We start from the raw sequence: 16,083 nt of genomic DNA on the forward strand, positions 1-16,083 counted from the left end.
GCGGATTTTTCACGGGCTCACAGCCTACTGGTCGACCTGCCCAGGAAGAGACTGGTACACGCCGAGACCTTTCAGACGTTCTCCCTGGGTGCAGCCCAGTTGCCAGCCCCTCACCTCGGCTCCATCACGTTGTCCGACAACGACTTCACCAGGGTCCTGGCGGATTTCCCATCGGTTCTGGCACTGCAGTTCACAGCGGCCATGCCCCAACATGACGTACAGCACCACATCCCGACCCAGGGACCACCCCTCCACGCCCGCGCACGGCGGCTTCCCCCGGACAAGCTCCGACTGGCGAAGGAGGAGTTCCAGAGGATGGAGGAATTGGGGATCATCCGGCGGTCCGACAGCCCATGGGCCTCCCCCCTGCACATGGTGCCCAAAGCAACGGGAGGCTGGAGACCGTGCGGCGACTACCACAGGCTGAACGAGGCTACCACACCAGACCGCTACCCTGTGCCGCACATTCAGGACTTTGCAGCAAACCTGCACGGCGCACAGATCTTCTCCAAGGTAGACCTCGTCCGAGGGTACCATCAAATCCCGATGCATCCTGACGACGTCCCCAAAACGGCTCTCATCACCCCGTTTGGCCTTTTCGTGTTCCTCCGCATGCCGTTCGGCCTGAAGAATGCTGCACAGACGTTCCAGCGGTTAATGGACGCGGTGGGACGGGACCTGGACTTCGCGTTCATCTATTTGGATGATATTCTCATAGCCAGCAGCAGTCGTCAGGAGCGTCTGTCCCACCTCCGTCAACTCTGTGCCCGACTGAGTGAGTACGGTCTTACAATCAACCCCGCCAAATGCCAGTTCGGACTTGATACCATTGACTTCCTGGGCCACAGGATTACTAAAGATGGGGCAACCCCTCTGCCTGCTAAGGTAGATGCGGTCCGCCACTTCCCCCGACCCACCACGATCAAAGGCCTTTAGGAATTCGTAGGTATGGTCAATTTCTACCTCCGCTTCCTCCCTTCAGCTGCCTGGATCATGCGCCCCCTGTTCGCCCTGATGTCGGGTCCGGGCAAGGACATTACCTGGGACGAGGAGTCCGCTGCCGCTTTCCTTCAAACGAAGGAAGCTTTGGCGAACGCTGCGATGCTAGTACATCCCAGAATGGACGCCCCTACCGCCCTCACAGTGGACGCATCTAACACGGCAGTTGGTGGGGTGCTGGAGCAACTCATCGCAGGTCGCTGGCAACCCCTGGCGTTTTTCAGCAAACACTTGCGGCCACCCGAGCTTAAGTACAGTGCTTTCGACCGGGAACTATTGGCGCTCTACCTGGCAATCCGGCATTTCAGGCACTTCCTAGAAGGTCGGCCCTTCACCGCGTTCACGGACCACAAACCGCTTACCTTTGCGTTTATGAAAGCGTCCGACCCCTGGTCGTCCCGCCAGCAACGCCACCTGTCCTACATCTCTGAATACACGACGGATGTCCGGCACGTCTCGGGTAAGGACGATGTCGTGGCGGATGCGCTCTCTTGCCCTACCGTTCATGCCCTTTCCCAAGAGGTAGACTTTGAGGCACTGGCAGAGGCACAGCAGGCAGATGAGGAGATTCCGAGTTATAGAACCGCAGTCTCCGGTTTGCAGCTCCAGGACCTCCCCATAGGCCCAGGTGAGAGGACCCTATTCTGTGACGTCGCCACCGGCCAGCCCCGTCCCGTTGTCCCAACAGCCTGGCAGCGCCGTGTTTTTGACTCCATTCATAACTTGGCGCATTCCTCCATCCAGACAACTGTCTGGATGGTTTCCAGCAGGTTCGTTTGTCACGGACTCCGCAACAGGTCAGTGAATGGGCCAAAACGTGCATGCACTGCCAGACGGCCAAGGTGCAGCGGCACACCAAAGCCCCACCGCAGCAGTTCCATCCTGCCCACCGGCGTTTCGAACACATTCATGTGGATACCTCCTGACTATCGTGGACCGGTTCACAAGATGGCCAGAGGCGTTCCCGCTCACCGACACCACCTCCGAATCTTGCGCCCGAGCCCTGATCACCACCTAGATATCTCGCTTTGGTGTACCAGCCCACATTACCTCCGACAGAGGCGCCCAGTTCACCTCCAGCCTGTGGTCAGCTATGGCCAGACTTTTGGGGACTCAGCTGCACCACACAACTGCCTACCACCCACAGTCGAATGGGCTAGTGGAGTGTTTCCACCGTCACCTGAAGTCGGCCCTCATGGCCCGCCTGCGAGGAGACAACTGGGCGGACGAGCTTCTCTGGGTCCTGCTCAGCCTCCGCACAGCACCCAAAGCCGACCTGCACGCCTCGTCGGCCGAGTTGGTATACGGCGCGCCCCTGGTCGTCCCCGGGGAGTTCCTACCAGCCCCACGGGAGCAAGAGGAAGATCCCGCAGCAGTCCTGGGCAGACTATGCGAGAAGCTTGGTAACCTGGCCCCCATACCCACTTCACAGCACGGGCGGAACCCGACCTGCGTACCCAAAGACCTGCAGAACTGTAAGTTTGTGTTTGTACGAAGGGTCAGGCATCGGCCACCACTGCAGCGGCCATACGAGGGGCCGTTTATAGTGCTCCGGAACAACGGGTCCACGTTCGTGCTGGACGTTGGGGGGAAAGAGGAGGTTTTCACGGTGAACCGACTCAAACCGGCCCATGTGGACCTGGCGCAACCGGTCGAGTTTCCGGCACCTCGGCGCAGAGGCCGACCTCCCTAGCAGGTTCCGGCCCAGACTGTGGACATTGGGGCGTGTATCGCCGGTTCTGGGGGGGGGGGGTTATGTGGCGACCCATTTCCTGGCACATCCGAACCGGCTCACAATTAGCCAGCTTTCCGGCTAAGGGAGATAGCTGACGGGGGTTTGCGAGCACAGAGCTTTAGAGCCTCTGCGCCATGGGGGGGCAGGTTGAGGGGGGCTTAAAAGTGAGGCTGAGGATTTCGAATAAAGCTTTTTCTTCGACTGCAGTTACCGACTCCGTGTCGTAATTTTAGCACTACGTGTAGCACACCGCTACAACATAATAGATTTAAGGATTTTTATAAAATGCTAATCAAATCATAATCAAATTATTTAATCAAAATCTACTCACCATCAAGGATGTTAAGTGCCCAGAGAGAATGCTGAAGAGATTTACTGTAACTGTAGCTCTAAGGATAAGGATAATCCAGATGATTAAAAGTACATCTAGGTATATTAATGGGATCAGACTTATTGAAAACATAGTTTGAGGTGGTTAACAACACCAAGAAGTACTGATCTGTTTCCATTCATATACAGTATATACATTTTCAATTTTAATAATTAAATGATTTTCATTGCAGAGCCAGAGCCAGCATTTATCAATAAAGGAACAGTTCAAAAGGAGGTGAAGGTTCAAGCCTCAGAGAATGCTGTTCTCAGCTGTGAAGTGTCACACATCAAAGCTGAGGTCAAATGGTCCAAGAGTGGAAATGTTCTCACTGCTAGCTCGAAAGTTAAACTTGTTTCTGAAGGCAAAGTTCAAAAATTAATTATTCAGAATGCAGAGCCAAAGGACACGGGCAATTATATCTGTGAAATAGCTGGAGAGAAATTAATTTTCCATATTGAGGTTAAAGGTTAGTATTCATTGTTAGTAGTTTACTGTGTTTTAATTTTATAGTTTCTAAAGGGAAGTTAATTATCTCTTGGAATGATTTTCTAACAGAAATTTTCTCAATTTCAATTGTGGTGTCTTGGCTGGCAGGATAGAGAAACTACATTTCAGTGTGCACAGGAGCAGTCATTTAGGAGTATCTTAAGAGAAATTTCCAAACATAACTTTAATCTTAAGATGCTTGCAAGATTAATATGCTTTCCCTGCCATATAAACCATGAATTAAGCTGTAGGCTTTTTCTATAGGGAATGAGATTTAAAGATTAAATCATTTGCCCTGTTTTTTTTTCTCATTCATCCTTCCCCACTGATTTCCCACTTGGCACTTATCCTTGCAAGGGTAACAAGTGCTATACCTGCCCCTATACCTCCTCCCTCACTGCCATTCAGGGCCCTAAACCATTCTTCCAGGTGAGGCAACACTTCACTTGTCAGTCTCTTGGAGTCACCTGAACTATCCGGTGCTCCCGGTGTGGTCTCTTGTATATTGGTGAGACACCTTATATTCTGTTTGGGTAGCCTCCAACCAGCTGGCATGAACATTGATTTCTCGAACTTCTGGTAATGCCCCCCATCACCATCTCCTTCACCATTTCCCTCCCTCTCCTTATCTACTTGCCCACCCATCACCTCCCTTTGGTGCTCCTCCCTCCTTTTCTTTCTTCCATGGCCTTCTGTCTTTCACCATTCAACTTCTCAACTCTTTATTTCATTCCTCCTCCTTCAGGTTTCACCTATCACCTTGTCTTTCTCTTCCCCCTTGCCCCACCTTTTTAAGTCTACTCCTCAGCTTTTTCTCGCCAACCCAGCTGAAGGATTTTGGCCTGAAACATCGACTGTACTTTTTTCCATTGATGCTGCCTGACCTGCTGAGTTCCTCCAGCATTTTGTGTGTGTTGCTCAGATTTCCAGCATCTGCATATTTTTTTTTGTTTAAGCCAACACACTGATATATGGTGTTCGTCTGCTACATGGGTTTTTCTCCAAGTTCTCTGACTTGAGAATCAACAACAAACTCTCCCCCACCAATAAAAGAAAGAGAGAGAGGGTATGATACAAGTTCAGAGCCCCTGACAGCTGATCTGCTGTTCCCCTGATGTTTAATTTTCTCCCGTGATGTTTCAGTCGGTGGCATCGGCATAGAGTCAACTCATCCCCAGGGCCGCAAAGTCTCGGAATCCCGAAGGCACGTTTGTGAATGGGTCCCATCACTGTAAAGAACTAAAGTTTGAGTGTAGCTCTAAAGCAGGGTTTTCAGCAGAATCCCATCCACCTCAGGAAGGAGAAAGAGAGACATTGAAGGTAGTTAAGCTGTTTCCACAGATAAGCTTGAAGAAGTCGCTATTGAGCCCCATTGTAGCTCCTCCCCTTGTGCTTTTGATAATAAATTTTCAATAATAGCAAGGGTCAAAAGGCAGTTATCTGGCTTGTATCCGATGTTACAAATCTTGAGCAAAGTTCACAAAATGCTGGGGGATCTCAGCAAGTCAGGTAGCATTTATGGTAGGGAATAAATAGTCAATGTTTTGGGTTGTGACCCTTCATCAGGATTTGTAATGAAGGAAATTTCAGGAAAAGTTCCTGATGAAGGGTCACAGCTGAAGCATCGACTCTTTATCTCCTCCATAAATGCTACCTCCAGCATAGGTTGTTTGGTACAGGGTATCTAAAATGAGCTGTCTGAGGAAGTGTTAGAGTTGGGTACATTTACAGCTTTTAAAAGACAGTCAGATATGTACATGGATAGGAAATGCTTAGGTGTATTTAGGACAGATGCAGGCAATTTGGTCAGTATGGAGAACCTAGGCCAGTGCACCGATCTTCCTATTATGTCACTTGGTGACTGGGTATAATACTATAATGAAAGTGCTCCAAAACATGTTAGGATGTAAATTCAATGTTAGATAGTGGAAGAGACAGGAAACTGAAGAAGTTTGGAGATGAAATTCTGGAAATTCAGCCTAGGTGGTTGGAAAATACAGCTACTAATTGGGGGGCAAAAGAAGGAGGAATGTAGAAAATGGTGGAATTGGAGGATCAGGGTGTGAGGGTTGGAGGAGGGTAGAAAGGATGTGATTCTGGTGGGAATTAAACATGAGCAAAATACTTAATTCTGACACTGCTCTTCTGCTGATTTATAATGTTCGTGTTACATCACTGGAATTGCTGGCAAGTTCAGGGGCAGCACAGAAGTCAGGTAATGAAACTTCTTTATCATATATCTGACTTTCCATTTTAATGAAAGGTCACAGGAATAAGAAGGAGAGGGTCATAAAGCTGCTGGGTGTCCATGTAACCTGTATCCATGAATTCCAACTCCACAATTTTTTCACTTACTGAAATATTATTAAGCTCTTAAGTAATTTAATTTATGAAAAATTGCTTGAATTTATTAGAATAGTAATTAGCACTTACTAGAATTGTATTTTTCTTGCAGAATTACCTATATTGTTCACAAAGAAGCTACAAAACGTAAATGTGCTGTGTAATGCTACAGCTGTATTTACATGTGAATTAAATCAAGCAAAGGCTGATGTCTTGTGGCGACGAAATGGAATAGAAATCAACCCAAGCCTCAGAATAAAAATAAAGGCGGATGGTCAGAAACGAAGTTTGACCATTTCCAAAGTAACTGTTGAGGATGAGGGGGAATATCTCTGTGAATCAAAGGATGATATTACCACTGCTAAACTAACCACCAAGGGTAATGCTTTGTACCTTATTTCAGTTAATTTGTTATATCTCAGTTGAAGTTCAGTGGCTTTAGCTGCTGAATCGCACTTCTGAGATTCAGTAGCCAAAGCTAGGATTTCATAATTGTTTAACAAGATTCCTTGCTACTTTCCTTGCTCACAGTTATTTAATGACTAAATTCTGAATTTTGAAGAATAATCATTTAATAATTATGGGGGGATTTAAAAAGGAAATCTGCTCTACTATTTCATCATGACCGATTCAATTTTCCTCTCAGCCCCAGTCTCCTGCCTTTTCCTCCCGTATCCCTTCATGCTCTGACCAATCAAGAATCAGAATCAGGTTTCTTATCACTGGCATGTGATGTGAAATTTGTTAACTTAGCAACAGCAGTTCAATGCAATACATAATATAGAAGAGAAAAAAATATTATTAATAAATCAATAAGATTATTAATAAATAAGTAAATCAATTACAGTATACATATATAGAATAGATTTAAAAACATGCAAAAAACAGAAATATATAGTGTATATTAAAAAAAGTGAGGTAGTGTCCAAGGGTTCAGTGTCCTTTAGGAATCAGATGGCAGAGGAGAAGAACTATTCCTTAATCGCTGAGTGTGTGCCTTCAGGCTTCTATACCTCCTACCTGATGGTAACAGTGAGAAAAGGGCATGCCTTGGGTGCTGGAGGCCCTTAATAACGGATGCTGCTTTTCTGAGACACTGCTCCCTAGAGATGTTTCAGGTACTTTGTAGGCTAGTACCCAAGATGGAGCTGATTAGATTTACAACCATCTACAGCTTCTTTCGGTCCTGTGCAGTCATTTCCCACCCCCCCCCCCCACCCCCAAACCAGACTAGACAGTGATGCAACCTGTTAGAACACTTTCCATGGTACATCTATAGAAGTTTTGAGTGTAATCTATCAATCTCTGTATTAAATATATATGAAGCCTGTGGCAAAGAATTCTACAGACTCACCACTCACAGGCTAAAGAAATCCATCCTCATCTCCATTCTAAAAGGACGCTTCTCCATTCTGAGGCTGTGTCCTCTGGTATTAGACTTTCCCACCATAGGAAGCATCCTCTCCACATTCACTCTCTCTAGGGTTTTTTCCATTCGATAGGTTTCAATGAGGTCACCCTCATTCTTTCAAATTCTAGTCAACAAAGGTGCAGTGCCTTCATATGCTCTTCATATGTAAAGCCATTCAATCCTGGAATCATTATGGTGAACCCCTTTCCAGTTTCAGCACATCCTTTCTAACATAAGGGACACAAAATTGCTCACAAGTGAGGCCTCTTCCAGTTCTTTATAAAGTCTCAACATTGCATCCTTGCATTTATATCCTGGTCCTCTTGAAATGAATGCTAACATCACATTTGCTATCCTCACCATAGACTCAGCCTGCAAAGTAACCTTTAGGGAATCCTGCACAATGACTCCTAAGTCCCTTTGCACTTCAGTTTTTTGTATTTTTTTCTCTGTTTAGAAATAGCCAGCCCTTTCATTTCTTCTATCAAAGTGCATAACCGTACACTTCCCAACACAGTATTCCTTCTGCCATTTCTTTGCCCATTCTCCAAATCTGTCTAAGTCCTGCTGTCACCTCTCTACTTCCTCAAAACTACCTGCCCGTCCACCTTTCTTCATATTGTCTGCAAACTGTAACAAAACCATCAATTCTATCATCCAAATCATTGACCTATAACATAAAAAGAATTGATTCCAACACAGACCCCCGAGGAACGCCACAAGCCACTGGCAGCCAACCAGAAAAGGCTCCCTTTATTCCCACTCTTTGCCTCCTGCCAAACAGCCACTGCTTTATCCATGCCATGCTAGAATCCTTCCTCTAATACCATGGCCTCATAGCTTGTTAAGCAGCCTCATGTGTGGCACCTTCTGAAAATCTAAGTACACAACATCCACTGATTCTCCTTTGTTTATCCTGTTTGTTATTTCTTCAAAGAATTCCAACAAATTTGTCAGGCAATGTGTTCCCTTGTGGAAACCATGCAGAATATTGCCTATTTTATAATGTGCCTCCAAGTACCCTGAGACCTCATCTTTAATAATCGACTCCAACATCTCCCCAACCACTGAGGTCAGACTAACTGGCCTGTAGTTTCTTTTCTTCAGACTATCTCCCTTCTTGAAGAGTGGAATGGCATTTGTAACTTTCCAGTCTTCTGGAACCATTCCAGAATGGAATGTGAAGTGATTCTTGAAAGATCATTACTAGTCCCTCCATGATCTCTTCAGCCACCTCTTTTAGAACTCTGTGGTGTACACCATCTGGTTCAGGTGACTCATTTACCTTCAGACCTTTCAATTTCCCAAGGATCTTCTCTGTAGTTATGGCAACTTCACACACTTCATGCCCCCTGACACCTGGAATTTCCACCATCATGTTAATGTCTTCCACAGTGAAGACTTGTACAAAATACTTCCTCAGTTTATCTGTTATTTCATGATCCTCCATTACTATTGCCCCAGCATCACTTTCCAGTGGTCCAATATCCACTCTTGTCTCACTTTTACACTTTATGTATCTGAAGAAACTTCAGAAATTTTATGCATTTGAAAGCATTTAAACATTGGTAAAATTAAATCGATACCTAACTTTAAGGACTCTTTATCTTGTTATTTCATGTTCTCATTATTTATTGTTATTTATATATATTTATTTATATTTGCATTTGCACATTTTGTTGTCTTCTAGTTATCTTTCATTGGTCCTATTATAATTACTATTCTATAGATTTGTTGAGTATACCCGCAGGAAAATGAATCTCAGGGTTGTATATGGTAATGTATTTATTTTTAATAATAAAAACTTACTTAGTATCTTGAATGATACTTTAAAATAGAACATTCCTAGTGTATTTCAATAGGATGCAATGTAATTCTTTTTTGTGTTTATTTATAAAACCTGACTTAGTGAGAGAAATATGTTTTTTTTCAAATTAAGACATTTATCGATGAAAACTGCTAATAATACATATTATCAGTGTGTATCAGTAGCTAAAAGGCAACACCAGTTAATTCTCAATGTGCTTTTTGTTATATTTCCCATAGTTCCAAAGATTATTAAGTTTGTAAATGAGCTTCACAGTTTAGTAGCTGTAGAAGGAGAAGATGCTGAATTTAAATGTACTGTGTCTCATGAGGAAGCTATAGTGACCTGGTATAAAAATGGCATCAAAATTGAGTCAAGTGAAAAATACATAGTATCACATGAAAGAACCAACCACAATCTGACCATCAGAAGCCTAACAGTAGAGGATGCATGTGAAATTACTGCACAAGTTGAAAATGTAAAAACAACAGCTAAACTTCAAGTTCAAGGTGAGAAAACAAACTTAATATTTTAGCAAGTACCCTCAGTGATGTGCAATGAAAATAAAATGATAATTTATTTCCTAGAGGCCAACCTAACAAAGATATTGATTAATTGAAATATTTGGGAAGAATAGAGATGGTAAAATATCTATATATTCAGTCAATTAATAGCATCTGTAAACTTGCTGGAAATAAATTGGATTTGAAAGTAATACAAAGACAAGTGATCATTCCTAAATGACCACATTCTTAACCAGTGTTTAGAAGTGTTGAGCTCTTGCTTTATCAAACCTTCTTAGCAATAGCAGAATTATCACTTTAATCCAGTTATCAGTCCTTCATGAAGTGTTAAGGCTTCATTCATTCATTATGTTTGTTCTTGCCGAATTTTTCTACAGAAGTGGTGTGCCATTGCCGCCTTCTGGACAGTGTCTTTACAAGATGGGTGACCCCAGCCGTTATCAGTGCTCTTCAGAGATTGTCTGGAGTCAGTGGTCACATAACCAGGATTCGTGATATGCAGCAGCTGCTCATACCTGCTCCCAGGGGCTGATCAGGGGCAGGGGGCGGGGGAGCTAAGCAGGTGCTACACCTTGCCTAAGAGTAGAGAAGGGAAGGGAAGGAGCACCTTACACCTCCTTTGGTAGAGACGTATCTTCATCCCACCATCCAAAATCTTAAACACACTAAAAGAGGACATTTTAAAATGATATTTTAATATTTAGAAGCATGTGCTTGCAACAGCATGAAGGGTGATTGTGTTTTGTGCAGTGGATTAGACATTTGGAAAATGGTATGTTTATTGTTGAGAAAGTTCAAGTTGCCATCGCCAATACAACTCCCTGAAAAACTGTTTAATACTCTTGTGTATATATTTGTAGCTTCAACTTAAGAGTGCCCTGCCTCGGTGCCAGAGCTGTCATTTTTCTGGTCTTTTGGTGGTGAAGACTTTGGTAGATTAAAAATCGATCAAGGGTAATTTTGTAAAATATTAGGATTCAGTTTCTATAGCTGCTAATCCACCAATGTCTTCACCACCAACAGACCAGTAGTGTAGCTAATTTTAATGGAAAGGAACGTTGATTTGGTTGGATTTTGGTAGCTTAGTCGCAAGAGCCACTTTGGGTGACATTTGAGGTAAGACCATAAGATATAGGAGCAGAATTAGGCCATTCAGCCCATCAAGTCTGCTCTATCATTCCATCATGACTGATCCCAGATCCCACTCAACCTCATACACCTACCTTCTTGCTGTGTCCTTTGATGCCCTACCCAATCAGGAAATGATCAACTTCCGCCTTAAATATACCCACGGATGGCCTCCACCGCAGTCTGAGGCAGAGCATTCCACAGATTCACTACTCTCTGACTAAATAAATTCATCCTTGCGTCTGTTCTAAAAGGTCATACTTCAATTTTAAAGCCTTCTAGTTCTGGATACCCTCGTCATAGGAAACATCCTCTTCATATCCACCATATCTAATCCTTTCAATATTTGGTAGTTTTTAATGAGATCCCCATGCATTCTTCTAAATTCCAGTGAGTACAGGCCCAAAGCTGCAAAATGCTCTCATATGTTAACCCCTTCATTCCTGGAATCATCCTCATGAACCTCTTCTGGACATTCCGTTGTTCCATTGTTAGGATGGATGTAAAACAAAGTAGAGATTTCTAGTCCTCTGGCCATCACTATAGTTGGATAACATAAGCAAAAGTAAATTTAGTAGAATTGTGCATGAATTATGTATTGTGTTTTTGAGCAGCAGTGTCGACAGTCTTTCATTTTATATTCTCTCTTTTGTCCTTTGTCACATGGAATATCAATCGTAGCCCATTTGGTTTTTGAGTCAAGTTGAAATATTTCCATTCTTGCATTTCCACAGTTATGGTAGAACAGTGCCTATAAAAAGTATCTCCCCCACCCCCCGGAAGCTTTCATGTTTTATTGTTATACAACATTGAACCACAGTGGATCCAATTTGGATTTTTTAACACTGATCAACAGAAACAGACTCGTGTCAAAGTGGAAACAGATTTCTACAATGTGATCTAAATTAATTATAAATGTAAAATACAAAATAATTAATTGTATGAATATTCACACACTAAATTATCACTGGTACAACCAATTGGTTTTAGAAGTCACATAATTAGTTAAATGGAGATTACCTGTGTGCAGTCAAGGTGTTTCAATTGATTGTCTTAAAAAAAAAACACCTGTATCTGGAAGATCCAACTGTTGTTGAGTCAGTATCCTGGCAAAAAACTACACCATGAAGAGAAAAGAACACGCTAAGCAACTCTGTGGAAGAAAATTACTGAAAAGCATAAGTCAGGAGATGGATACAAGAAAATTTCTGAATCAGTGAATATCCCTTGGAATCAGTCAACAAGAAATAAAAGAATATGGCACAGCTGTAACTCTTCCTACAGCAGGGCTGTCTTCAAAAACTGAGTAACAGTGCAAGAAGGGGACTAGTAAGGGAGGCCACCGAGAGACCTGTGACAACTCTGGAGGAGTTACAAGCTGCAGTGGCTGATATGAGAGAGACTACACAACTGCAACTGTTGTCTGGATGCTTCACTAGTCACAGCAAAGAGATTAAAAAAAACTCTCCTGAAATCTCAGCTAGAGTTTGCCAGAAGGCATGTGGGAGACCCTGAACTCTGCAGGAAGAAAGTTCTATGGTCCGATGAAACCAAAATTGAGCTTTTTTGTCATCAGACTAAATGCTATGTTTGGCATAAGCCAAACACCACACATAATCAATAACACACCATTCCTACCGTGAATCATGGTGGTGGCTGCATCCTGCTGTGGGGATGCTTCACTGCTGCAGGCTCTGGAAGGTAAAATGAATGCAGTAAGATACAGGGAACTTCTGAAGGATATCTTGATGCAGTCTGCAAGAGAACTATGACTTGGGAGATTTGTTTTCCAGCAAGGCAATGACCCCAAGCATAAAGCAAAAGCTACACAGGAATGGCTTAAAACAATGAAGTTAATGTCCATTTGACAGTTTGAGACTGGCCTTGAAAAGGGCTGTTCACTCACGATCCCAATGCAATCTGACAGAGCTTGAGCAGCTTTGGAAAGGAAAATGGGGATAAATTAGAGTCCAGATGTGCAGAGCTGATAGCTGTTATCCACATAGACTCAAGGCCGTAATTGCTGCCAAAGGTGCATCTACTAAATACTGAGTTGAAGGGGTTGAATACTTACGCAGTCAATTATTTTGTGTTTTATATTTGTAATTAATTTAGATCACTTTGTAGACACCTGTTTTCACTATGACATGAAAGTCTTTTTCTGTTGGTTAATGTCAGAAAAAAACAAATTAAATCCACTGTGATTCGAAGTTGTAAAACAATAAAACATGAAAACTTCCAATGCAGGTGAATGCTTTTAAAGACACTGTATCTATGTTTTGGCTTTAATAGTAAAGTTGCTGTGAATCTTCAAAGGTTAACAAGGCTGATTAAAATGGAAATTTTAGGAGACAGTCTGTGGTTTAAAAAAAATCAAATAAATCAGACTGTTGAGACCCCAAAATGTAAAAAGCAAAAACATTTGTACATGTTTTGTCTGTATTGAATAAGTACAAATATAGAGCCCCTTAAAGTAAGCCTGAATCAGCTGTTAAGTCCTGTATGCATGTGTAAGGGGCTGAATACCTTTTGGAGCCTTTAACTCCAGGGTTTGTAAAGCAGCTGTTTTACAATTCAGCAATATAGTAAGAGAGTGAAAGTGGAATGGAAATTGCAACTTGAAAATAATAATAACAGAAACTCAAAATGCTGATGAGGTTAATCAGTGAGGGAGAGGGAGATCTGGAAATGGTTCATTGTCTTCACAGAAGAGGGGAAAGCTGTGAAAAATGGACAAGTAATGTGAAATACTGGATGAGATAAAGTTTGAGGAGAAAATAATAAAGTTTTTTCATCTTTAGAAGAAGCTGAATAGCCAGGCTTAACCAAATCATATTCCATTGTTAAGTGAAATGGAGGGAAGCATTAACTTTATTTTCTAATTTTCTCTGGCTATTTGCATAATGCTGGAAGCCTGAAAAATTGTCAGCATGAAGCATTTAATTTGAAATGGAAAAACAAATAGAAGGAGTAACTATATGCAATTTAATCCATCCTTTGTGATAGTCAAAAACACTTGTAGGTGCACTAACTCTGGTTAACAGAACAGATGAGAAGATAGATAAGAAGGTATTCATATTCTTTACTGTCTGAGGTAAAGATCATCCATGCAGGGTGATCTTGGTACAATTTATAAAGCATTAACTAGGCCACAGCTAAAGGACTTTTTACCCCAATTCTCAGAAGGAATTGATTGCACTTTAGAGGTTAAATAGTGAGATTTTTGAGAATCTTGTTTGAATTTCATTGGTCTACTCTCATTATTCTAAATTCTAGTTAGTGCAAGTCTATTTGAGTAGAGATGGCTGGCAGATTTAATTGAGATCAGTAATTGGTTTATTTTATCACATGAAACCAAGATACAGTTTTTAAAAAGTCTTTGTTTTGCATGCTATCCAGACAGATCATACCAAACATTAATACACCAAGATAGTACAAAAGGAAAAATGGTAATGGAATACAAAATAAAATTTTGGAATTTCAGATAAAGTGAATTGCAGGTAGACAAATAAGGTGCAAGGGCCATGACAAGGTGCATTGAGGTGCAAACCTCATGTATGAGGTTTGTTTAAGAGCTTAACTAGAGGATACAAGCTGTCCTTGAGACTGATTGGTACCTATTTTAAAGCTTTTGTATTTTCTACCCGATTCGGAGAGTTGGGTGGTGCAGAGAAGAGAGAAAGGGTCTTTTATCATGTTGGTGCTTTCCCAAGGTGGCAGTAAGTGTAGACAGAATGAATGGAGGGGAGTCTGATTTCCTTGATGGCTTCCTGGAGTCTTGGGCAGAGCAGTTGACGTGTACAGTAATGTAGCAGTTAACATAATGCTTTACAGTGGCAGCCATATGGGTTCAATTTCTGTTGCTGCCAGTAAGGAATTTGTACATTCTCTCCATGACTGAATGGGTTTCATCTAGGTGCTCTGGTTTCCTCCCAGATATATTCCAAAGACATATAGATAGTAAGTTGTGGACATGCTGTGTTGGTGCCAGAAGCATGGCGACTCTTGCACGCTGCCCCCAACAAAATCCTCAGACTGTGCTGGCTTTTGACACAAATAACACATTTTACTGTATGTTTTGATGTGCATAGAACAAATATGTTAATTTTAAAAAATCTTTAAGATCTTTGTTTACCCAGTTGTGATGCAACAATAGAGGATCAATAAGGGTCTGGATCAGTAAGCATTTCATTTAACAGAGAGGTCATATTCTGAGGGTTTGCAGATTTAGATCATTGATAGAATTATAAATTATTCCTTCCAGATGGTGACAAGGATTAGGAATTCATAACACTATAATGATATAATTTCCTTTGAAATTTTATTGCAGAAGCTCCAGCCTTGTTTAAGAAGAAATTGGAGAACATAACTATTGAAGAAAAACAAACAGTTATTTTGGAAGTAGAACTCACAAAACCTTGCAGTGATATCAAGTGGATGAAAAACAATGTCGTTATCCAGCCTGATGGTAGAATAGACATTACAGTGGATGGAAACAAGCAAATCCTTACTATTAAAGATGTGAGATTAGCTGACCGTGGTAATTACACTTGTGAAACACTTCATGAAAAGACAAAAGCAAGGTTAACTGTTGAAAGTAAGTTCAGCTGTCTGAGCAAAATCCCATTTTCTACATTTTGTTCAAAAATACTAGATATTGACAATCTAAGTTGCTATTTCTTTCCCATTATGTAAGTATAATGGCAGGAGGGAGATTGTGGTTGTCTGCAAAGATCCATGGCGTGGGCCTCCATTGGTCAGAGTTGACAATGGATGCTGAGTCTTAGTCCTAGCTGTCTAGATATGCAAACCCGGGCAGTACGATATGGAGAGCAAGCTGTTGCCCATGCAGCAAGCTCTCCCCCTCCATGCATCCGATGAACCCAAATGAACAGCAGAGACCAATACAGTTTGGTACCAGCAGTGTCGCAGGCATTGTTAGTCGGCATTGAACTCAATGTATGACTGCTTTATGGACTCCAGCTCTGAATTTTTCCCTCGGGAGTTGCTTCTGAAGCCTTTCCCATGAGTGGGTATAGCCACAAGGCAACAGAGGTTTGAGATCAGAGTTTTCCTTCTAGATGAGCTGCCAACCACAGCTGATGAGCCGTGTCTGCTCGAAGTAACTGGTTTTAAGATACCAGTTACCCACCTTTGCCACATCTCCCGTCAGTGGAAACTGTTCTGCCAGACTTAGTAGCTAAGCCACACATGAAGGCCAGGAGTTGGACTTGGTTGTCAGAGGCTATTTGAGACGCACACAACTGGGAGCATTTA

At 42.5% G+C, this 16,083-nt stretch overlaps 1 protein-coding gene across 1 annotated transcript in view; it reads left to right on the forward strand.

Moving 5' to 3' along the window:
* The window catches only part of obscnb (obscurin, cytoskeletal calmodulin and titin-interacting RhoGEF b), a 533,110-nt gene that overhangs the window by 78,519 nt on the left and 438,508 nt on the right, over nucleotides 1-16,083 (forward strand). The window contains 4 exon segments of the mRNA XM_059971780.1: nucleotides 3,298-3,573; nucleotides 6,049-6,315; nucleotides 9,394-9,663; nucleotides 15,137-15,403. Coding sequence (XP_059827763.1) covers nucleotides 3,298-3,573; nucleotides 6,049-6,315; nucleotides 9,394-9,663; nucleotides 15,137-15,403 — 1,080 coding nt within the window.

The sequence above is a fragment of the Hypanus sabinus genome, chromosome 6 (genome assembly GCF_030144855.1).
Source record: "Hypanus sabinus isolate sHypSab1 chromosome 6, sHypSab1.hap1, whole genome shotgun sequence".
In the NCBI taxonomy this organism is placed as follows: domain Eukaryota; kingdom Metazoa; phylum Chordata; class Chondrichthyes; order Myliobatiformes; family Dasyatidae; genus Hypanus; species Hypanus sabinus.